Below are 25,925 nucleotides of genomic sequence, written 5' to 3' on the forward strand. Positions count from 1 at the left end.
GGGCTATCAGAGGTTCGCAAATCTCTCCGCCAAGAGGAGCGATCCCTCCAAAATGTAATTAGTCTTAGTGAAAAAAATTTGTATTGAGACTTGCCATATTTACATTAACATTAACGTGACGAAAACAATGCGTTTTGTAAACGGAATGTGTAATGCGGTAACGCTACATAGGGCGGCCTGTAGTTGGTTAAGGTACATGACTGGGACCCGCAGCGTCGGTGGTTCGATCCCCGGTGTAGCCACAATAAGATCCGCACAGCCATTGGGCCCTTGAGCAAGGCCCTTAACCCCGCATATCTCCATGAGGATTGTCTCCTGGTTAGTCTAAAGAGCTAAAGTTATGAAATTCAGTGAATGTCATGGTCACCAAGACAGCAAATTAATCAAAATCAGAAACAATAATGGAATGAAATGAGGGAATCCCAATTTATTCACCCAAAATTACATGTAATCAGGACTCTTGGAGCAGACAGCTGTGCTGCCAGTGTGCCTTGCTGAAGCTGGCCACTGCCCTGCTCCCTGGCTGGACGTGGTGGAGGAACCACCACCTGGTCCAGGTCTTCCCCCTCTGGCTCCAGGACATCCCCAGCTGTTAGGAACACATTGTGCAGGATGGCACAGACCGTAATGACCTCTGGGACAAAGAGGTGACTGACATCCAGGGCCTTGAAGAAGATTCTTCTCCCATCGGGTCTTCACCATGCCAAAGGCCTGCTCTATGATGGGCCGAGCCCTGGCATGATGGCGATAGAACCTTTCCCTGCACTAGCTTCTAGAAAGGTGTCATGATGAACATTGGTAGCAATATAAATGCACACAACCCACAATGAAATGGCCTGGAGTAGGGTAGCTTGCTCCCAGGTACACAGGGCTGTTGTTCAGTACCCTGTTATCATGGATCAAACCAGGGTACCCCACATCAATGTCCAGGAACTTGTCCTTTCTGTTACATATGGCCTGGAGCTGGACTGAAGTGAAGAACTTTCGGTTGATGTAGTTCTGGCCATTGGCACCGGGGGGGACCTTGATTTGGACAAAGCAGCCATCAATGGCACTCACACAGCCAGAGAACACAGGAGAGCTGGCCAGATGGGCAAAGCCGGGAGGTTCTCTACCCAGGGGAAGCAGATTACCTTCTCCAGTAGGGTAAGCACCTCGCTGCACACAGTGTGGACTGTGCTCCTGGGGATGGCGAAGACCCTGGCCACCACCCGGTAGGACAACCCAGACCATGAGCAGGACCTCAATCTCATAGGCCCACCCTCTTCCTCTTCCTGGGAAGCTGGTGCATCAGGGCCTCCATGGATGCCAGGGACAGGCGGAAGTCCTCCCGCAGCTCCTTTGTTCACTGCAGGATTCATCCTGGCATAGAACACAGGGCCAGGGATTTATGAAGATCCAGATAAAGGATGAAATTAATAGGTGTGAATTGCAGTTGGGGGGAGCTCTAGGTAGGCCTATAATAAACATTAAAAAGCCATAAATTGATCATTTTCAGTTCCACAAACATAGATTGGCACCTTAGTTCACAGCATCAGTAGGGAGGGCAAAGTGGAGCTTTAGAATGTAGACCGCTGTGTGTGCACGTGAGCTCGCCAATAGGTTTCTCACAGAAAACGTAATTTGTCCACTTTTTTACTTTACAGTAGAGGTGATCAAACTTACAATAACTAAGTGCTAGTGTGTTCTAAGCCTTTACTGGTCCCTGTACGATGTTAGCATGATGTAGCTAGCATACGCGAATAGCACAAAGCCATACAATTTGCTTTTTAACGGCACTTGGTCATTCGAACGATATAAATAAAAGCATTCGATTAAGTTCGACGGCACCGGAATTTTCTGTCGTACCGTCCATAAATGGCAAAAGTCCCACCATAGGATTTATTTAAATCTTTAAAAGTTATACATTTTCTGAATCGTCATTAATTCATCTTGTTTCTATCAGTGATTCGGCGTGATCGGACAGTTCTGTAGCTATGTAAATGACGTCAGAAGGATACAGCACTGTTATTTGCTACCGAAACTTTGACGCACGCTCGAGAGCGTTAACATGATTGAAGTCTGACATGTCTATTGTCAAAATCCATTGAAACTATGAAAAAGTAACCAGGGACTTTGGACTTATAAGGCTGGACATACCGAGTACCCAGCAAAAATATTGACCTGGCTCCAGTCACACTTTTGACAGTTCGAACTGCCACCAACTGCCATGTATGAGCGCGTGAAGTAAACCAGCAAAAGCTATTGTTGTGTCACCATTTTCGAGCTCCATATACGTAAAGAATGGAATGGCAGTGAAATCTGCCTGTTTTTCGGTGCCGTCGGGGTCCAGCATTTAACATTGATGGAATGCTGGTAAAATGAGCGCTTAAAAGCCACAAAACAGTCATTTTGTCACATTAAATTTGAACCTAAGCAGAATTATTGTCCACCACACGTTAATTTAAGGTTAAACTGAGATAATAATCATAATATTCATGCTGATTTCCGGAAATAAATTTTTCGGTTGTCCTCCCTAGCATCAGGTTAACTCAAAACTTCAACTTCAGTTCATATAATGATATTCATTTACCTGTCGTGCTACGATCGCACAATGAATGCACCCTCACCAACATGCTGCCTTGCTGGGGACTGCAGTCATCTGTGGAGAAACCCACTAAATGGAATTGCAGTTGCAGTTTCCATTATGGAGACCCAGGGAGGAACACACATTAGCATCCTACCCAAAGGCTAGAGGGTGTACAATGGACAAAGAAATGCCAGTTTGTTTTTGTTAGGAAGTGGGTTTTTATTTGCTTGTAGCGTACATGAATGATGCTTTATTGAACATGATTCTAAACATAAATAACCAGACAGCTGGGCTACAATTATTTCAGCATCAAGAAATTTAATTTCCGTTACAATGGGAAGCGTTTTTTTTTTGTTTGTTTTTTTTTCACCGAGAATCCTGTTATGTGTATTGAGAAAAGATTACTCAGATTAAATGAAACAACAAAGTTGTTTTCCTGATTGATACATAATTCATACAATGTCAGGTATCCTTTGTATACTGTTCATGGAACAAGGCTACTTCTACTTGAAATGTAGAACATGCTGTTCTGCAAGTTTAAACGGGCTGACCATGTTTAAGATCTGTGATTGGCTATGCGGCTATTTGTCGGCCCCACAAAAACAACCCTTAAGACTTAGTTAATATTACTTTAGGTTATTTCATTTGCATAAAAAATGTCAGATTCAACGTCAGTGAGCAGACAATTTTCATACAGTACTGTGCAAAATTTTTTGGCAGTTGTGAAAAAATGCTGTAAAATAAGAATGCTTTCAAAAATAGGAATGTTAATAGTTTAAAACAGCATACATTTTTCTAGGTATACTTGCACACAGTTTTTGAAGGAACTCGGCAGGACTCAATCCAGTCCAGGGCTGTGCCACAGATGCCCGTTGCTGACAGGGCAGACAGGAGGATGGAGTGATCCACAGTGTCGAAGGCAGCAGAGAGATCTAGAAGAATGAGGACAGAGGAGAGGGAGGCTGCTCGTGCGGCATGGAGTGACTCACTGACGGAGAGGAGCGCGGTCTCTGTCGAGTGGCCCGATCTGAAGCCAGACTGATGGGGGTCTAGCAGGTTGTTGAAGAAAGTTGAATAGAAGCGGCTCGTTCTATAGTTTTAGAAAGGAAAGGAAGAAGAGATACCGGGCGGTAGTTCTGGATGATGGAGGGATCCAGAGTAGGCTTTTTTAGCAACGGAGTGATGTGGGCCCTCTTGGAGGATGCCGGAAAACAGCCGGAAGACAGGGAGGAGTTGACAAGGGAGGTGACAAATGGGAGAATGTCAGGTGTGATAGTTTGGAGAAGAGAAGAGGGGATAGGGTCAAGGGCACAGGTTGTAGGGCGGTGGCAGAGCAGGAGTTGAGAAACATCAGAGTCTGTAAGGGGGGAGAAAGTGGAAAAGGAAGGGATGGGCCTAGAGGGCGGGATGGGCACAGTGAGGGGGGCGGTGGTTGTAAAGGATCTGCGGATGACTGTGACCTTCTCATCGAAGAAATCGGCAAAGTCATCAGCAGCAAAGGAGGACTGAGGAGGAGGAGGCGGTGCATTGAGGAGAGAGGAGAAAATGGAGAAAAGTTTCCCGGGGTTAGAACCGGAGTTCTGAATTCGTGTTTGAAAGTATTTTGCTTTGGCGGCAGTGACAGCGGAAGAGAATGCCGCCAGGAGAGACTGGTAAGTCGTGAGGTCTGAAGCGTCTCTGGATTTCCCCCACTTCCTCTCCTCTCCGCTGCGCGGAGGCTGGCCCTGGAGGTACAGAGGGTGTCAGATATCCAAGGACTGGCGGGGGATGTGCGAGGTGGCTTTGAGACAGGCGGACAGAGAGAGTCAAAGGCGGAGGAGAGAGATGAAAGGAGGGTGGCAGATGCAGAGTTAGTGGGGAGTTTGAAGAAGGATTCAAGAGGGGGGAGTGAGGCGATGACGGTGCTGGCGAAGGAAGAGGGTGAGAGGGAGCGGCGGGCTGAGGAAGTGTGGGTGGGAGGAGGGGGAGGAGGATGGGGAGGAAGAGGGAGGGAGAATGAGATGAAGTGGTGATCAGATGTGTGCAGAGGGGTAACCGTTAAATCGGAGCATGAGCAGTTCCTCACAAAGACAAGGTCTAGGACATTGCCCGCCTTGTGGGTTGGAGGAGAGTGTTGCAGGGAGAGGCCGAAGGAGTGGATTAGCGGTAGGAAGGCAGCAGCCTGGGAGGCTTCTAGGTGGATGTTGAAGTCTCCAGGGAGAATCAGTGGGGTGCCATCCTCAGGGAAGGAGCTGAGAAGGGTGTCTAGCTCATCAAGGAAGTTTCCCAGGGGCCCTGGAGGACGGTAGATAACTGCAATGAAAAGGTTAGTAGGGTAGGATACTGCAACAGAATGGAATTCAAAAGTGGATATGGACAGGTCAGAGAGGGGGAGAACAGAATTTCCACAAGGGGGAAATTAAAAGACCAGTACCACCGCCACGGCCGGAAGGCCGGGGAGTGTGCGAGAAGGAGAAGGAGGATGAGAGGGCAGCGGGAGTGGCGGTGTTGCCAGGTGTGATCCAGGTCTCTGTGAGGGCAAGGAATTGTAGGGACTAGAGGGAGGCATACGCAGGGATGAAGTCCTCACAAGGGGTCAGCGGGGGGTAGCTGAGGTTCGAGGGGTTCCGACGCCGTGGAGGCCCACGTCGCAGGGGGGGTCTTCGAGGGAGAGAGCAGACTGGGATGGGGTGAAACATAACATAAGGAACTGGGACGGAGTGACGCTAGCGTCACTCTGACACGCCTATTTAAATGGCCTACAATTGCTCACAAGCAACATGAAATCAAAGCTAATCTACTGATGAATTCCACAGCTATTTAAGCTATTGGTGTATGACTTCTGACATTAAACTGTCTTCAGCAACCTCACCTTGGAAGCAGAGTTGGCTGTTACTCACCCAGTTTTCACCCTCCTACACAGTTTTTTCTGTTTCAGTTAATGATTGTGTTTCAACCTACATATTAAATTGATGATCATTAGCTTCTGTTTGGTATAATTGGTTAATCACACACCTGACTATATGCCTACAAAATCCCTGACTCCCCTCAATCCCTGCAAGTGTACCAAGAAGAATTGATGCTGGTTTGAAGGGAAAGGGTGATCATACCAAATATTGATTTGATTTAGATTTTTTTTCTGTTCACTCACTTTGCATTTTGTTAATTGATAAAAATAAAACTATTCACATTTCAATTTTTGAAAGCATTCTTACTTTACGGCATTTTTTCACGCCTGCTTAAAACTTTTGCACAGTACTGTATGTCACTTACAGCTTCACATCTTTTTAACCTATGGCTACAATAAGGCCAGCTGTCTAAAAGTAGGTCACAAGTATGCATAGAGATGGCAGCTAAGAGAGCATCGCAGTGCATTCTGGGAAATGTTGCTTCATTAAGTGATTTGTTTTGTTGGCTCCATCGGAGGGAGGAATATCAAGCAAATGAGGGAGTATAAATCCTCCCTCCACTCGCTTAATTTTGATTGGAAGGCACTCGTTGATGACAGCCATCTTGAGTTCAAACCAAAGTCCGGAAGTGCGAGCACGAATAAAATACCCGGATGCGCATTCCGTTTGTCAATTTGGGGTGCACAAAAAAAATCCCAGAATTAATTTGGAGAAAACTGTCAAGACAACAAATTTCTTGGGTAATGGCGGATGACCGCAGCGAGAACGCAGACTCAAGTCCGTCTATATTATACGTTTAAGCCGTTTATAAATTTGTTAACCTTTTAGGCTATTTTTTCTTTTCACATATTCCTATGATTAAATGGTAAATGCGCCTCACAGCAAGGAGGTCCTGGGTTCGAATCCCCGTCGGCCGGGGCCTCTCTGTGCGGAGTTTGCATGTTCTCCCCGTGTCTGCGTGGGTTTCCTCCGGGTACTCCGGTTTCCTCCCACAGTCCAAAGACATGCACGTTAGGCCGATTGGAGAGTCTAAATTGCCCGTAGGCATGAGTGTGTGAGTGAATGGTGCGTGTGCCCTGTGATGGACTGGCGACCTGTCCAGGGTGTATTCCTGCCTTTCGCCCAATGTATGCTGGGATAGGCTCCAGCCCCCCTGCGACCCTGATCAGGATAAGCGGGTTCAGATAATGGATGGATGGATGGATGGAAATGGTAAATGGACTGCATTTATATAGTGCTTTTGTCCAAAGCTCTTTAAAATTGATGCCTCTCACAATATTATGAAAATTGGATTTCACAATACTTTTTAAAATAATTTTCACTGGTCCACTCAGACACAATTTCTCTGCATAGAAGAGTTTGCAAGGTGTTCTTTTCTTCAAATGCTTTTATCCGAATATAACTTTGGTGGTTGTGGCAGAAGAGTTACATTTTCGTTTCATCAGTCCATACCATTTTGTTCCAAACAGAATCTGGCTTTAGTGTTGTGACTTTTTTGATGGGATTGCAAGAAAGGTTTCCTTCCATGGAACTCTTCAATGCAGATCATTGCTGTGTGAGCAATGCTGCACAGTGGACTGGTGCATTACTCAGCTAAAGTCAGCTAAATTTTTCTTGAATCATCCAAATAGAACGGAAAGTTGATCTGATCGTGTCAGTAGTCGCCGGCGACAATGCCGACCCCAGAGGGTTAATGACACAAAAACTGCCTGAGCTAATTGAAAATTGAATTGACTAAGACTTAAAAACTATTCCTTAAAATTGATGGAACATGCGGTTCTCTTTCTGGCTTAGAGAATTGTGGGTACCTGTCTTCGGCTGCTCCAGCGGATCCCTGCTTTGTCTTTTCGGATTGCAGAGTCAGTCAGAACAGTAGCCCCAGCAGTGGGATACTGGACTCCCCCCCAAGGTGAGTACACGTCTGCATTAGAACTGCAGGGTCTCCACAGCACCTCAAAAAACCTGGGTTCAATGATACTCCTGCACTTTAGGCACCAGTAACACTGATTGCTGACAGTTTAAAAACATTTATTTTCACCAGTATTGCAAATGTCTTTTTATAGATAATATTCAGCCTTTTTAAATTTTATTGGATAGTACAGTGTAGAGAGACCGGGAGAATGGGAGTGAGAGAGAGGGAAAGACATGCAACAAAGGTCGTGGCTGGATTCTACCACCAACGTCGCAGCATGCAATGAGCATCTGGACAGTGCTCTACAGGCTACACCACCAATGTTTATTGTTGAAAATCTGTGATTGCTAACGTGAGCTGTAGTCTATTATCTCACATTCTGGATAAAATTTGGTTGTATTTTGTCCTGTGACAAATATAGCTACCTTTTTCCCTTTCGTATGTGGCCAAACTGTATGAGGGGCAGTGGCGTCATGTCCATTGACTGAAACTTGAGCAATAAAAAAGAAAGTGATCAAAAAAAGCAGGAATCTTTTTTTTTTTACGAAACAAATGAGAACATGAAACTCAGTTTTCTGTCGCATGAGATTGTCTGAGCCTGAGCAGGCCGGTTCAGTCCCCCCTCCGCTTCATCCTTTGTTTTTCCTCTGCAGTCACTCTGCCCAGCTGGAACAGTAGCCTAATTGTGAATAAAGAGAGTTACAGATCTGCAAGTTAAGATGAGTGAAGGAAGTTGTGCGCACTTGAGCCGGTTTGAAGGTCAATTGACGTTTCATTGTTTTACACTCATTATAGTTTACTATGTTTACTATGTTAACTCACTCGCAAACTTTGCAACTAAGCTGAAGGACTGTAAATGAGCTCAGCTTTAGCTAACGAGCCCACATGCCACTTTGGCATATGTATTGCGAACATCAGCTAAGGGACATTTCAAGCTGTCCATCCAAGCGCTCATTCTTTTTTACGAGCACCATAATGGTTGCTTCAAAATGTAACTGCACTTGTCCAGTCAGTTTTTCAGATTTTCTTTCCCTTTATTTGTTTAAACAGGAAGTAACAACCTGAGGGAAGTACTGCTGCCCACAAAGCTATAAAAGAACTATAAAAAGAGCAATGACGAAGATTGGGGGAAATATGTTTTGTCATCAGCCTTGTGCCATGTGCCTCCCCTACATTTTTGCTTGAATGGCGCCCCTGGCAAAGGGTGTAGAACTGTAGCACTCTTGGAATCTAGTGATTTCCTGGGACATTCATCCTTCAACATTGTCAGCTCGTTGAGCAGCTCGAGAGCCGGATCTTTGATCATAATGGCCAACTTGTTAGACTCTATAGTTCACAATTCAAAGTAGTGTGTCCTTTAAAAAGCCAGGGCCTCATGCATGAACAGGTTGTATAAACGTATTTTTTTAATGGTAAATGGCAAATATTTGATCATGGATTGTGCCTACGGTGAATTCCACATCAACATTGAGATTTATAAACTTGGAATCAATTTTGCATGGCACATTGCCGCAGTCACAGGCGAGGTGTGTGGCGCACTTGGTGTGGCTATTGAATGTGGCCATTTTTCTAAGGTGGCGTGAAGGGTGCACACATCGAGGTGCATGATGCATTATACTGAATATATTATGTGTGGGTGTAGTGCACCTTCATTCATATCTAATCAAATGTACTCTTTTCGTTACCATTAAGAACCACCTTCCGGGCTTGACATTAAGCTTGCTCAGGGAGGTACTTCTCCTTTGGGCAAGTGAAACTTGTCACTTGAACACAAAACATTTTCCACACACTCATTTGCTTATGTCATGAGTCTCGATAATATTGTGTCGAACATCAGCATTAATTTCTCAAGAATTACATGTTATTTGGCTGACTAATGCTCTTATCTAAAATGACTTACAGTTGACTTGCCTAAGCTGGAGACAATACCCCTGGAGCGATGTGGGTTTAAGTGCTAAGGGCTACACCACGGATCGAACCACTGACCTCGCAGGTCCCAGTCATGTACCTTAACCACTACGCTACTGTCTACGAGGACAGTCACTCAAATGACAGCACTACACGCACAGTATCTAGTTAGAGTTACTTATTCAGCTTGCCATAGATTCACTGGCAATTTGAGGCAATATTAGCACCATTTTCACTGATTGCTCCATAAATTGATCAGCAGGCACCAATAGAATCAATTCATTTTCTGTCATCGGACAGAATTAAGTCACAGTGATTGTTCTAATTTTCTGATTGAAGTCACTCCACAGTGGACTCAGTCTTTCTGTGAAAATGATAGTGTTTCTTGTGGCTTATGTTGGATAGAGATGTAATTTATTATTGTGTATTGTTTTATTATAATGGTGTTTTATGTATGCCTTGATTGAATAGGATTTTATATTTAGTTTATTACTATTTTGTTGGAAGCATTTTTAAATGTAATATCTTGGATATTTTAATTATGTTGATCTTGCTGTATGTACGCTGCTGGACTGTATATTAGGCTGTGATTGTTCGATTGAATATTAAATCATTAATTATAATGTACTTATGAGTAACAGTACTCTTACTTGAGTACAGTTTTTGGCTACTCTACCCACCTCTGCGGATAGGGCAACTGCATTAGGCATTACACTTGCCTGAACACAGAGTTTAGTTGCCTCGAGCAACAGGGCAAATGTTAATATTGAGGCATCATCCATATTTATTTTGTCAGGATTTATATCAAATACAAACTGAACAGCATACAATCCAGGAAAACTGTTCATTCCTGAAAGGTGAACCGTCGGACCAGTCTGAGGTCACATGCACTCTTGCTTCCTTCCCTTAATTCTGACCAGTCTCCCTGTCCCTGCTGCCACCACCATGGTTCATTGTAGGAATGGTATTAGCCCAATGATGAGCTGTGCCCAGTGTTCACCAGACATAGTGCTTGGAGTTCTGTCCAAAGAGTAAAATTTTTGTCTCATCAGACCAGAGAATCTTTAAATGCATTTTGGCAAACTTCAAACTCAAGACTGGCTTTCGTCTAGCCACTCTACCGTAAAGGCCTGATTGATGGAGTGTTGCTGAGATGGTCCTTCTGGCAGGTTCCCCCATCTCTGCAGAGCCCTGTTACAGTGACCGTTTGTAAGGGAGTGGGGTCCGAGGATCAAATATGACCTAGACGGGGTTCTATAGGTTACCCACCAGATGTGGGATAACCACTAATATTTTCTAGGGATATTCCCCAAGATGAGGGATATGCCCTTGATGAGGAGGAGGAAAATAAGAAAGGGAATACATAACTCCCCGGCACTCAGCCAACCAAAAGAATGACCTGTACAAAACAGTTGCGAGTCTAATCTGAACTCGAGTGTGGAAAGGGAAGGAAAATCAGCCTCACGCCGTAATGACATGGTGATAGTAAAATGAGGCAAGGAGGCGTGGAGATGCAAACAGAGCACGGGAGAGAACTACACGGTAGGCATAGCCTACCTAGGACTGTAAATGGCAAAGTGAAAACAAAAAGACACAAGACGTCCCTTCTCTTAATTCAACTGACGAGGCAGGATTACTTAAACAGAGGTAGGAAGTGTACACGAACAGCGGCGGAGGTCTCAGTCACGGAACCGCAAGCTTATCGGTGAGTTCGCAATGCTATCCTCTGTGAGGGGCAATACTCCGATGACCATGTACACCACTTGACTCACCAACCACAGAGATTCACCTGACGTTCACCTAGGCTCAACTGACAATGCAGCAGACTTACAAGTGTGCCAAATAAATAAACAATAATAAATAAACTTTCTGCTCCACGGGTTGTCAAACACAGAACCCTGGGCTATCGGAGGTTTGCAAAGCTCTCTGCCGAGAGGAGCGATCCCTCCAACAATAATGTATTTAGCCTTAGTGAAAACATAAAACACACCTGCTCTATGAAGGAAACGAAAAGCATAACCATCTTGGGAATGAGACTTATGCGGACTTAACGTAACTACACAATCCGCCACGAGGATCTTAAACATAGATCCCCGGACTAGCAGAGGTGCGCAAAGCTTGCTGATCAGGGTGTTACCTCCAACAGCGGCATATTGAGATTTAGAGTTATACATAAAATAACATACTTAAACTCTGATGAAAACTAAAACAATGCGCTTTCAATAAAGTCACAGAAAGAAACACCTCCCTATACTCATGCAAACCTAAAGCGGCTGTCAGCTTTGGAACCAGCTCGCTATTGGAAACACACACGGCAGCGCCAAGAGGATAGGGTGAACACTGTCTTCCCCTTACGCTTGCCCCAAGCTGTAGGGAGTCTGAGACTGCCTTTAATTACAAGAGGGCTTTACTCTCGCTACTTTTGAATGAACTGTAATCGCAAGGAATGTCCTAGAACTAATTAACTTAATCAGAAGGGCTCTCCTGGGGCCTAGCAGCACCAGCAGTGGAAACTTGCACAGAGGCTTGTTCGTCCTCGACCAGCTTTTTATTTTTGCTGATTTAGACTTCGGGGAAGGGCACAGCGTTACATAAATGACTTGGCATATGTCTTGCACTGGTCACTTATTCCATGATGTTATTCAGCTGGTTTAGTTGAGTCAGGAACAACATTTGGTCACTTAAAATTCAAGATAAAAAAAAACATGGTTTTGGAAGTCAATTACTAAGCCGCCATCTTAACTGGAATCCAACTGGAAGTCTTCTTTTCCCCCATTATTATTAAGGGTGCCAATAATTCCAGGGCCCACTGTATAATGCCTAAAATGCATTCGCCACCATTTTGAATTTTCAGATTTATTTTTTATCCAACAAAAAATGATAATTTTGGTATCTGTGAACTTACTTCTATGCAAGTATTACTTCATTGTTGTTAAGACACACCAAAATGCATGCACATTATTTACTCTTTCAGCCATTCACAAAACCATAAGAAAATGAATACCAGTGTAATACCCTTTACTGGGATCGTGTTTGAGGTAGGTGTCACCCTATCCGCAAATCGACTGGAGCTGTTTTCATTTGTTGTTTCACAACAAATGAAATATTTTATGGTAACATATTGAAATAGGTTCAGACACGAATGCACCTGACTGTGCCTGCCCCGTTCTTGCAGGTCATCATGGTCACTGTTGCTGAGAGACCACCTGCTGGACTCACCTATTGCCCAAGGCTCCTCACCCAGATATGGCTTTATGCAGCCCCTGCAGGCTGTCTGTGAAACTGAACAAGGCCTGAACCTCAGTCCCTCCCTCCTCACCTCCCCTGCCCATGGACTCGAACATCTTCTGCCTCAGGGCCAGGAGCTGCAGGGTAATGTAAAGTTTGCCAATGGAATAACATAACCCAGGAGGTCCACAACATGGCCAGTCTTCATGCTGGTTTTTGTACCAACCAGTTACTAGTTTCAGTTTTCTGACTGCTATAATCTGTGCAGACCTAATTTACTCCTGTACATGAATACAGTAAAATCTTGAGGATACACTTTTATCAGTAGGGAGGGCAAAGTGGAGCTTTAGACTGTAGACCGCTGTGTGTGCACGTGAGCTTGCCAATAGATTTCTCACAGAAAACGTAAATTGTCCACTTTTTTACTTTACAGTAGAGGTGATCAAACTTACAAAAACTAAGTGCTAGTGTGTTCTAAGCCTTTACTGGTCCCTGTACGATGTTAGCATGATGTGGCTAGCATACACGAATAGCACAAAGCCATACAATTTGCTTTTTAACGGCACTTGGTCATTCGAACAATATAAATAAAAGCATTCGATTATGTTCGACGGCACCGGAATTTTCTGTCGTACCGTCCATAAATGGCAAAAGTCCCACCATAGGATTTATTTAAATCTTTAAAAGTTATACATTTTCTGAATCGTCATTAATTCATCTTGTTTCTATCAGTGATTCGGCGTGATCGGACAGTTCTATAGCTATGTAAATGACGTCAGAACGATACAGCACTGTTATTTGCTACCTAAACTTTGACGCACGCTCGAGAGCGTTAACATGATTGAAGTCCGACATGTCTATTGTCAAAATCCATTGAAACTATGAAAAAGTAACCAGGGACTTTGGACTTATAAGGCTGGACATACCGAGTACCCAGCAAAAATATTGACCTGGCTACAGTCACACTTTTGACAGTTCGAACTGCCACCAACTGCCATGTATGAGCGTGTGAAGTAAACCAGCAAAAGCTATTGTTGTGTCACCATTTTCGAGCTCCATATACGTAAAGAATGGAATGGCAGTGAAATCTGCCTGTTTTTCGGTGCCGTCGGGGTCCAGCATTTAACATTGATGGAATGCTGTTAAAATGAGCGCTTAAAAGCCACAAAAACAGTCATTTTGTCACATTAAAATTCAACCTAAGCAGAATTATTGTCCACCACACGTTAGTTTAAGGTTAAACTGAGATAATAATCATAATATTCATGTTGATTTCCGGAAATACATTTTTCGGTTGTCCTCCCTATTATCAGTCAAATAAAATGTCATTTTTATCTGTCAAATAAAATGTCAGTTAAGTTTGAGTTACTAATTAAGAGCAGAAATCAGATCGGCCCTTGCTGTGCACCCTGAAATAACAAAACATAACATAATGACGAACAGCCCATTCACCCCAGCAATACTCACCTTTTCCTACCACTAAACTGTACCTAATGCTTTGTTTACCTAAAAGCTACATAATATTGAGCACCATATCAAGTTTGGTCTTGAAAACCTCCAACATTTTTGCATCCACTACATATCCTGGAAAGCTATTCCACACAGTGACCACTCAGAGAGTGTCACATACTATATACCGTGTCAGGTTCTGTGCTTTTCTGTTATCTGTTTTATTTTAAAGTCCCCAGCATTTTTGTCATCCCCAGCGTTTTCGGAACTTTCCGTAGTCTTTTTCCCCTTTCGTTCCCTGTCATTCGTTTCACCTGTGTTCCGCTCCCTGATTGTTTCTCACCTGATTCTTGTTGCCTCTCGTTATCTCCCTATATGTACAGGTGCATCAAAAAGAAATTCTAATTATCGCATGATTAAGTAGGTGTGATAAAGTCAAAATGTTCCTAATAAAGTGCTTGGTGAGTGTATTTTCATGGTAATTGGCAATGGTCTGAGAAGATAGTGACATGACATGACATGCCCCCAGACCCCCCTACAGGGTTTACAGTCTCTGCACCACAATTCCCTGAAATCATGTGAGAAATAGTGGATTCTGTATTGTGAATAAATTGTGAGAAACACATCTGCCATGACTGCTTTGTTATTTTAGCCAATATTCCATGACAAATATCCAGCATTATTTATAGTATCTGCATGTAACCATATGTCATTTTAAGACAATAATTGGGTGTAATTGAAGGAGTGTGAGTATGTTCTATAGTTCAGATGGGCCTAAAGTACGGGAATATATTAAAATGCATAAAATTAGTATAAGTAGCCAGAATGGGCTATAGATTTAGTCCCACTCTGCTGGCTCACATGCAAATAGACAAACACATCTGAGTTTCTCCCTTTTTGCAGTACTGTTTGAAGATGTATGGGTCACCCCCAAATCCAGCTCCCCCAAGGTGCCCAGCCTACCATGTAATTCCTCAATGGAAAAGGTAAAGGACTCACACAAACATACACACACACACACACACACACACATGCAGGCCTGATATTGAAGTTTCCCTGTATGTCCGGTTACACCTTAATTTCCCATTTCCCCTTCCCCACAACATATTCAACACATTCATAAGAACATAAGACCTGCAAGTGGGTCAAAATATAGTTCATCACTATATTTATCAAAGAACACAGTGGTTAAACCACTCAGTCATATGATAAATGTCTAAGAATTGGGCAATTTCCTATTTCCAAATGAAGTTACACTCATTTTTAAGTCTGGGGACATTGAACTGGCTAGAAACATTGAACTAACACAGACCTATCAGCATCCTGCCAGTCCTATGAAAAGTGCTGGAAAGGGTCATTGCTGAGCAGCTCATCACCTATCTGGAGGAACATCGCTACTTGCACCCAGAACAAACAGCGTAGGGGAGCGTAGTTCAGAGCGTAGGGGAATTAATCTGCAGCTGCAGGATGTGTTGAAGCGTAGGCATGAAACTGGGGAGGAACAGGGTTGCAGCAGTCAGAGCTGCAGTCCGGTTGGAGTGGTCCATGAGCTCGGGGGGGGGAGAGGGTAGGTGCCCCAGGAAAAAGTAACAAAGAAAGATGTTTGGTCCTTGTAAAATGTATCAGTACATAGAATAAGATGTTCTCATGCACATAACGCCTGTGTCACACGCCTGTGCCCCTGGTGACTAAGGTTGTAGTTAACCCCATTGGCACTGTTAAGGCCTGCTCATTTGCTCAGGTCATGTGTGGATTTCTAGAACTACTACCTGACCAAACTGTCCTACGAGAAATTATCAACAATTATCACTTTGTCCTGGTCCTCTTTCATGTCATTGGCGGTACTTTCCTTGTAGGCTACTCTTTAGCAACAGCCTTTAAGATCAGTCCCTTGTCTAATTTGAATTTAATGAAAAACATTTTTCTCAATCAATAGTGTTATTTGTTTGCGTTTTGCAGTCATTATTTTGTATTAATGTTATACTTCCGATTCTATACCCTGTTCAGTTAACCAGACTTTTTGCTTTTCTGAGGTTCTACTTTGTATTTCAGCTGTATTTAAATGTAGTAAAAAATTATGTAATGGGAGCTATGTGTTACAGAAGATTTTAATACATTCAAAAAGAACACTCATGTTTGGTTACAGAAAAAGCAACTGTGCAATCGTTACAAGTAACCATGTAATGTCTTTCTGGTTATGTTGTACTGAAATATGTTTAATTCATGCCATGTATACTAATTATTAATTCCTACATTCTTTATCTGTATTTGCTTACTTGTTTTTAACTTTTTTTTAAAAATGTAGCATAATTAAAGTTCCCATATTGCTATGTGAATCTCCCTTGCTATGTGAATTACAGTAGCAGTACGACGTCAGTAACCTGTTGAACTACTGTTATTAGTAGTAGTGATATTTCTGCATGGCAAATAATTTACTTGTAGATGTAGTAGTGTAATAGAAAAACAACAGACCCAACTGTCATGACATGCACGCTGCTTCTTCTGAGTAATTGACTCATTCATTGAAAGGGGCGTGTTCAAAATAATAGCAGTGTGGAGTTTAGTTAGGGCGGCACGGATGGTGCAGTGGGTAGCACTGCCGCCTCACAGCAAGGAGGTCCTGGGTTCGAATCCCCGTCGGCCGGGGCCTCTCTGTGCGGAGTTTGCATGTTCTCCCCGTGTTTGCGTGGGTTTCCTCCGGGTACTCTGGTTTCCTCCCACAGTCCAAAGACTTGCAGGTTAGGCTGATTGGGGAGTCTAAATTGCCCGTAGGTATGAGTGTATGAGTGTATGAGTGTATGAGTGTGTGAGTGAATGGTGTGTGTGCCCTGTGATGGACTGGTGACCTGTCCAGGGTGTATTCCTGCCTTTCACCCAATGTATGCTGGGATTGGCTCCAGCCTCCCTGCAACCCTGTTCAGGATAAGCGGGTTAGGATAATGAATGAATGATGGTTTAATTAGAGAATTCATTAATTCTGTGAAAAAACAGGTATTAATTGTCCTTTATTAAGGAAGAAGGGAAGCAAATGTTTCACACGTATGTTCGAAGCTAAGCTATCAGCAAGAAGCCCCATAGTTGAAAAAAGGGCATGTGCAGAATCGGTAAAAATTTGCCAAGGAACATATCGATTGGCCGAAAGAGAAATGGCGTAACATTCTGTGGACTGATGAGAGTAAAATTGTTCTTTTCCGGTCTAGTGGTCGTCAACAGTACGTCAGACGACCCCCAGGTACTGAATTCAAGCCACAGTACACTGTGAAGCATGGTGGCGCAAAAATCGTGGTATGAGGATGTTTTTCATACTACTGTGTTGGGTTTGTATACCAGGGATCATGTATCAGTAGGAAATGCCCCTGAAATGGGTGTTTCAACAAGACAACGACCCCAAACACACAAGTAAGCAAGCAACACCTTGGTTCCAGACAAAAATGATTGAGGTAATGGAGTGGCCAGCTCAATCCCCGATCTCAACCCCATTAAAAACTTATGGGGTGACATTAAAAATGCAGTTTCTGAAGCAAAACCCAAAAATGTACACTGTGGAATGTAGCGTATTAATGAAGGTACATGACTGGACCCGCAAGGTCGGTGGTTCGATCCCCGGTGTCACCACAATAAGATCCGCACAGCCGTTGGGCCCTTGAGCCGTTGGGCCCTTGAGCAACCCTGCATTGCTCCAGGGGAGGATCGTCTCCTGCTTAGTCTAATCAACTGTACATGGCTCTGGATAAGAGCGTCTGCCAAATGCCATTAATGTAATGTAGTTTGTTCATCCTGGGCTGAAATACCTGTTTTTAGGTGCCAGAAGTTGGTTGACTCGATGCAACATAGATGCACAGCAGTTATCAAAAACAATGGTTAAGCAACTAAATATGCAACTAAAAACTTTAAAAGTGAAAAGTAATTTAAAGTGAAGTTAAATCTTGAAAAATATGTGTTTGAGTTTGAAGAGGAAAATGTTGACAGATTTTGAACAGATTCATTATTCCTTTTCTTGGCTTCCTGTAAAAGAATAACAGAGACTTGATAAAATTTGTTAATGCTTTGATTTGGAATTGAATGTGTAATGTCCCCACTACATTTGAAATATAACTAAAAGCTATAAAAAAAATTTGCACTTTGTTCACTTTTTTAACGCACTGCTATTTATTTGAACACAACTTTTTATAGTTGTGGGAGCTATAAAAAGACCGAAAGAGAGGAAGATGGCGGAAGGCAAGCTTTTTAACCTCTTAGATACAGGTTCATATTTCAACAATGATGGATCTCACTATACCAAAGAAAGCGAATATAACATGGTACTGTATTGTATATAAATACTGTTCTTATTGCATCCCACAGCTGGCTGAGAAGCAGGGATCAACTATCTCGTGAGAGGGTAAGCTAGATCATTCCATTTGGCATTTTATAGGTGAGTAGACAAGTACGAATTCAGTCAAATGCTTAAAAATAAAGACACCTTCATCTCACATGGAAGCAAGTTTCATAAAAATTGCTAAGAACTGCATTAAAGACAGCTTGGAAAAACAACAAAAAACAAAATACTGAAACATAATACTAAAGAGTTAACTTGACCCATTTGTGCCCGCGAAAGGCAATCTCCTTTTTCAGGTTCTGCAGGTTGTTTTCTGTTATCTGTTAGGTTGGTGCCCTCTGTGCTCACCGTAGTCTGTCTGTCAGTTCATTCATTCACTGTCATTCGTTTCACTCGAGTCTCATTTCCTGATTGTTTTGCGCACCTGATTGTTATTCCCTCTCGTTGCCTGTGTAATTAAACCCCTCTGTCTCAGTCATTGCCAGATTGTCATGTGCTATACCCATACTCTCCAGCGGTTATTTCTGTTTGATCTCCCGTGTGAACCGTTTTGTTTTCGACTTCTGTTTTTTGGATTTGACCTGCTGTGTTTCGGATTTCATTTCTGTTTGGACTACCTGTTTGTTTTCGATCCTTTGCCTGAGACCTCAACCATTCTCTGGATTATCCTTGTTGCACCCATTTGCCTGGAAACCGAAACTTTGCCTGGACTCTCAATTACGAACTGCCTAATCACTACCATTATTGTTTGCTGGTTATTGACCCCTTCCTGTCTGAACTGCTCTGAAGCTAATAAAGACTTTTAACGTTAACTTCTCTGGTCTTGCTCTTGGGTTCAGTTTTCTGGTGCCTGACACTTGGTGCAATTAAAACCACCCTGTCACACTAGGCCTTTATACCAGCCAATCAGAGAGGTCAGATGATACTGCATAATGCAAGGGAATTGGTTTCATGGCAGCATATAAACCACTTCATTCATGTCTGTAGTCAGTTATGAGCATTAATTTCAATAGCAGCAATTATCTGAATAAAAAATTATATAAATCAAAAAGTATGAATCAATACGAAAAGAAATGGCTCACCATTAATTTTTTTCTAAATTTATTTCAGATTTTTTTCTCCCTTTTTCTAGCCAATTGTACCCTATCTAATCCAATTAGTGTTAGCTGGGGGATACACCGCCCACACCTCATCCCTCGGCAGCTCGAAGGAGAACAACACGCCTTCTTCAAGCTGTCTCGTCTCATGCTCGTGACCGTGATTCCAAGGCGCCCGGGGTGCTGTTGTGCGTGGCTTTAAATATTTCAGTCACAATTTCTGTAGACCGACAGACATTTTTCATAGATAAAGGAATTTTGACTCAGCTGATGGACATTTTCCATAGACTGACAGACTTTTATGAGCTGTCGTCTCAGGGCCACCTAATGGAGAGATATGAAAAATGTACAGGCGATGATGAAAAATTGACTTATTTCAAATTATAGTTTCAAATGATTACATTTCTCCTAAATATCTAGTAATACTGAAAACAATTTCCAACAAGTTGTATAGATATTCAGTTTATTGCAGCCTAGATAATATTACTTCCGGAAATTTTTTTAAATACGTATTTGCTCTCTGACATCTATTCAAAAATCCCTACTGTTTTGTCACTAATGTTTCTGTATCTGTCCTGTGTGTATTTATGTTTATTCTTGTTATTTATTCATTTTTCATACATCCTTGGTTATTGTTTTCCATTACAGTTCTCATTTGTCATCCCCTGTTATGTCTGCGTCTGAATGTTTACCAGCCTAGTCACTCCCACTAGGTGTGTCCCACTATTCGGGTGTTTACAGTAGTTTCGGGTTTTCAAACATTCCTTCCAAACTCGGGATTCTTACTTCCTGCTTTTCTTGGTAGTTAAATGTTGTAAAGCACTATTCTTACTAACTACTACTAATCTAGGTATTGTACAGTACTAATCAATTTAGAAATATTCACGTAACTAATTCACTCACGCAGTCTCTTAGTTTTTCTGCACTGTTCTATAACTCCACCTCCCTATGCTATCCCTAATTACTCGCTTAGTTTCAGCGAAGTGTTCGCACCTGTCTCTGACTATCACTACGTCTTCAATCTATGCAAATGTCTACTCCCTAATCCGGAGCCGTATGTTTTACATGTTTGGTTACTTGCATCCAGTCCGCGTTTTCGTCTCCCTCCTGTTATTATGTTATTACCCTATTATGTTTCCCCACCTGTTTTCTATTTGTTTAGCCAACCTTTTTCCCAGCCCCGCCTAGATTGTCACCTTCCCTCATGTATTTAACCCCCAGTTTCTGTTTGAACCAGTGTCAGAACGTTGATCGGTCATAGTGCCAAATTCTATTTCTTGAGATTCCAAAAGACACCCCTTTGCCTTTGATTTCCGAGCTTGCCTTACCCTCTTGTTTTGTTTGCCCTTCTGATTTTCTGGTTTTTGATGTTCTGCTTTGTTCTAGTGACTTTGTTTTGGTTTTTGCCTTCGCCCTTTTGTACTTTCGCCTATTGATTTTCCGGATTTTTGACCTTTTTTTGCCCGTTTTCTCTACCATTCTTTTGCCTTCTGTCTTTGTCTTTGTATTGGATCTCCTGGCTACGAAATCGGACTAATAAACTACGTTTTTGGATTACCCGCTGGTCTGCGTCTGGGTCCTCAGTGCCGTACATAACAGTCACTGTGATCTGTGTTCAATCTTTTGAATATTTAGAACTGTATTTAGCTTCAAGGTCTCTACTACAGCTAGATAATTACCTGAGTACGAGAATTGTCCATTTGGGATGAGGTTGAACTGCTGTCGCTGGTTCCTACTGCATCCACACTTTCCTCCTCCTCCTTCTCCCCCCTCCTCAGGTACTACCATGGACGTGGTCATTTCCTCTGGCACGAGAACCTCTGTCTCAGTCTCATGACCAAAGTCTTGAGCAGCACTATCAACCACAAACGGAGGCTCGACACTTGGTCTCTCTTTCAGAAATGGATCAAGGGTGCAGGCTTCTTTTATAAATTAATGTTCTATGTGGTTACAGAACATAAAAAACATAAAAAGTAACTTATAAGTTTGGTTTATTCCTTTTTATAAAATTGCACCAATTTTCCCATTCTGTAATGTGCCTATTTACCTCTTATTCTATGTGTCATGCACACCATTTGATGTACTTCTTCAACCATATCCTCCCATTTTAAGCTGTGTCCTTGTTTCAGCCAATTTGAACCCCTAGAATTCGTGACATCAGATGTACAACTGCTCTCCATTATGGCTGTATCCCCAGGCTAAATAAAAATATGAGAGTGATTGGCATTCTCCAAAGTTCCTCCTGCACTTATTTACTGTACTATATTTTGACAGAATGGCTGTCGTTCTAAAGTATCACTGAGACAGCTTTCCATTCTATAGTTTCCTCAATATTCTTCACTTTGCTCTGCTGTTGGGACAATCATTATTTTCAAAAAACTCAATTTTACCTATGCATTTAGTTAACCTATTTTCCCAATGGTACTTATATACAGTGCCCTCCATAACGTTTGGGACAAAGACCCATCATTTATTTATTTGCAGTGTTTATACACAGTCCCTCCAGTTAAGGGCACCATAATGTTTGGGACACAGCAATGTGATGTATATGAAAGTAGTCATGTTTAGTATTTTGTTGCATATCCTTTGCATGACTGCATGAAGTATGCAATTCATGGACATCACCAGTTGCTGAGTGTCTTCTTTGGTGATGCTCTGCCAGGCCTGTATTGCAGCCATTATTAGTTCATGCCTGTTTCAGGGGCTAGTTCCCTTAAGTTTTCTCTTCAGTTTTGGCTGAATGCAGTCCCTTGTAGACCTCACTCATGTTACTTGCATTGTCGTAACATTGACTGGAATTATTGATGTTGAGGTTCATGCTGGTAAATATGTCTGTTACAGATTTAAAGAGAGGTTTGCCAGTATGGCTAAATATGGGTAGAAAATACCTGTGCCTGGTTGCATAAAACACCTTAAGTGTAATTTCCCCTTAAGGTTTCCCGTAAGTTCCCCTTAAATTTAAGAGCGTTGCACAACAAACCCTTACGTGACACTGAAGGGTTTCCTTAGAAGTCCGAAATTACCTATTGTACCTTTAACATTTGAGAGGAATAGCAGCAACAAACGCCTTCAACACTGCTTATCCCTCCCCCTTCTCTGTAAACGCGCTGATGTTGAAACGCCATTAGCTGTGGCAATTAGACCCCAATTTCAACCAATGAGCTTGAATTATTGTACAGTTATACAATGTTTTGGAGTTTCGGGCCGTCAACTGTACATTTTGAAACCCAAATTTAAGGACTATAAACAAAGGCAGAGGGTGAGTCAACATGTCAGTGAGCCTTTTTCAATGATAGGAAGGGATTCACAATCGTCTTGTAACAATGTTTTAACACAAAAATCTTAGCTATTGTACTTTAAGTGAAATGCCAGAAACCCTCAAAAACTCCCTTAAGTATTGCATTTTCCCTTAAGTAATCCCCTAAAATCTGTTAAGTGTTGCATAAAACACCTTAACAGCAATTTCCCTGAGTATAATTTAAGGTTAGCTACAAATTACCTTAAGTCTCGGTAAACGAAGAAATGGCTGAGTTTTTTGAGCCATTGCAGGAGGAAAATGTCCCTCGGCAAATTTTTCTTGACTATATGACAGATGAAAAGTTAATTCTTGAATATTGATTTGATCGATTTACCAGATCGCAAACGACCTGGAAGGCGAACTCGGTCACCAAACGCAATGGAACCATGCATTACCGTGTTTATTACTATTTTAATTGCACTGTGGTATTTTTGGTAGTGGGAGCTTCCAGATTGTGGTAGGTGATGCATTTAGAGTCCATAAATCAACTGTGTGCAGGGTGGTCTACAGGCGCTTGAACATGACAGTGAAATTTCCATCTCGCCCTAAGCAAGAAATTACGAAGACAAATTTTTTCCCTGTGTCTGTGGCGTTATCGATTGCACTCACATCAGGATCCAGGCACCCCGGGCACATGAAGACCAATACTTAAAATAGTAAGAATTATCACTCCATTAACTCCATCAACTAGTGTGTGACCACCTCTGCCGCATCACAAATGTGGTGGCGTCATGGCCTGGGAGCACCCATGACTCCTGTATCCTGGCAGAGAGTAGGCTCAGGAGATATTTTGAAGACAGTGTGCACGGTGGTCTACTGCTCGGCAACAGTGGGTACCCTTGTCGACCATGGCTGATGACACCATCTTGAGTCCCTCTACCCCTGCACAGGTAAATTGATAGTCTAATACTCATTGCATATCATTAGGCTTACACATTAGGGTGGCCACAGATCCCCATTTTCAGGGGACAGTCCCTGTTTTTAGTGGTGTGTCCCCAGCTGTATTCCCCTTTACTTTCCGTATTACTGTTGCTAGACTACTTATTTTGGCAAAATAAATAAATATATAAACTTCATTCTAGGAACGGTACAACAATGCCGGACCATTGGGCAGCTGAAGTGTAGGTTCCACTGTCTCTACAGTGAGCTGCATGTGGAACCTGTGAGGGCCTGCAGAATCATTACAGGTGTTGTTCTTTTCAATCTATCAAAGAACAATCCTGCCTCTGATGAAGAGCATGTTTTGGAGGAAGTAGAGCATGGAAATGAAGAACAGCAACAAGGCGATTGGCATGGACATGCCGTTAGAAAAGCAATTGTCAGTTTTTTAATTAGCCCGAAAGAGATCACCTTGTGGTTATTGTTATGTTACACCAAATGTAAATAGTAAAATAATCAGTTAGCCATGTGATGGTGTCGTGAGCCCAGACCCTGTGCCGAGCTCAGACCTCACATTCCCACGAGCAGTAGCCCACGAGGAGGTGTCTCGGAGACAAACTCTCTTTTCCTTTAAGTATCTTCGAACGTCCTGGAGAACTGGTAAGTTCTACTGAACTTCCAGCCCCGTCTCGAAGTGAAGTGGTGTGACGCAACGCTGTTATATGATCTCCTGTATTCACTGTAGTTTTTCTAGTTGACTCAATTCCACTCAATTATAATTATGATTAAGCATATTTTATTGTAGTCAAGTAAATACAATTATACAGGTTAAATATGATCTTTCAGTTTGCTAGTCACATACATTGCTTTATATTCTTTCAACCGTATACCGGTGCCTTTACATGTTTCACATGAGGTTCATATAACCCCTTTGTTTTTCTAATTCTCCTTTCCACCAGATGTTAATGTCAAGATACACCCTTCAAATATCCATCCTCTTTGGCCTTTACCTTATCCTATAACTCCCCCTTCAGGGAGATAAAAGCTACTCCTAGAATATTGTGGGCACGAACACCCCTAAACCCCTAAAACTATAGTATCTTACTTAAAAATAAAAGACATAAAAATGAAAGGAAACATAACTTTAAATCACCTAACAATGCTACCTTCTACCTTATAAGTAATACAAAATATAATTACCACCCATGCCCTAAATATAGGCGTCTCGCGCCGTTTTTTAACGTCTAAAAGCTCACTCCTTATATATCCTGAAACTTGTACAGAAGTATACTTATACTGGTAAGAAATTCATCCAGAAATATCCCCATTATACCGAGTGGGACAACACTAGCTCTTGCAACTTATTTAATGAGCCTATTCATCACTGTTATCTGCCTCACTGTCATAGTCTCTCTTGGACTCTCTCCACACTTTGACTTCATACAAGCCAGCAGTAAGTGCCCTCCACCATCTCAATACATTCTTCAGGTACTCTTTCTTGTGGTGCCTTAAGGGATCTATAAAGGACATCCAACTAATAGCAATTCATCCCCCAACTCCTCTACAGTCAGTCCTTTGAATCTATCCGACAAATTGTCAGTGCTATAATCAGGGAGGCCCTTAAAGCCTCTTAATTGTCTTTCGGTATTAACATCCCTCCCTTCTTCCTTATCTTTCCTACATTTTTCCATCTCCTCATACTCTTATTTCCCAATCGTCCACATTGTTTTCCTCATCTCTTTGCTTTAACTAGGCCTTATGTTCCTCCCCTGTAGGAGCAAGCCCACACTTCTCAATCAAGAATGTTATAATATTCACCATTTCTGTGAAAGCCAGACCCCCTGGGTCACCAATCGCCCGTTCGGCATGTTGAGTCTCCTCCAAGGTCATGCTTGAACACATTCTACGCATGGCCTCAGTCAGACCTTTAGCCTTGCTCTCTAGTACTCTAAATCTAAGTCCTCCAACTTCAGACTCCTCTGCTGACAAGTAGGGCTGCACATTAGCTCTGAACCACATATTTTTCCTCTTACGGGCGTTCTTACTACCACCTCAATGGCGTGTGCAAGGGGTTAACAATGCATTCCTGCCTAACCCATCTTCTGTCAATCTCTCATCAGGCGGGCCTAGGGCCGGGTCCTCGACAATGGTAGGCTATAATTAATTTTATACATTCCATAGTTTGATTATTAATTAAGGTTATCTAATTGCCTTAATTAATAAACATACAAACCGCACAAGTGTTTATCAGAAAGATTATGCACATTATGCACAACCTCCCAGTGAATTCAAAACTTTGTTGGAACTATGTTTTAAAGCTGTGCAGAAAAAAGGTTTTGCTCTGGCTTACTTTGCTTTGAAACATTGTTGCAACAAAGT

At 42.4% G+C, this 25,925-nt stretch overlaps 1 protein-coding gene across 5 annotated transcripts in view; it reads left to right on the top strand.

Moving 5' to 3' along the window:
- LOC133132120 (uncharacterized) overlaps positions 1–21,375 on the top strand; it is a 38,715-nt gene extending 17,340 nt beyond the window's left edge. For 2 of the 5 annotated variants that reach the window (XM_061247299.1, XM_061247302.1), the window contains exons 5-8: positions 7,252–7,366; positions 12,453–12,649; positions 14,858–14,940; positions 18,299–18,409. In XM_061247299.1, coding sequence (XP_061103283.1) covers positions 7,252–7,366; positions 12,453–12,649; positions 14,858–14,940; positions 18,299–18,331 — 428 coding nt within the window. In that variant the 3' untranslated portion in view covers positions 18,332–18,409. Of the gene's footprint in view, positions 1–7,251; positions 7,367–12,452; positions 12,650–14,857; positions 14,941–18,298; positions 18,410–18,787; positions 18,810–21,147 lie in introns of those variants that run through there. The other 3 variants (XM_061247300.1, XM_061247301.1, XM_061247303.1) reach the window with 3 other exon arrangements.
- Positions 21,376–25,925: the final 4,550 nt, after the last annotated feature.

Source organism: Conger conger, chromosome 7 (genome assembly GCF_963514075.1).
Source record: "Conger conger chromosome 7, fConCon1.1, whole genome shotgun sequence".
NCBI classification, from domain to species: Eukaryota; Metazoa; Chordata; class Actinopteri; order Anguilliformes; family Congridae; genus Conger; species Conger conger.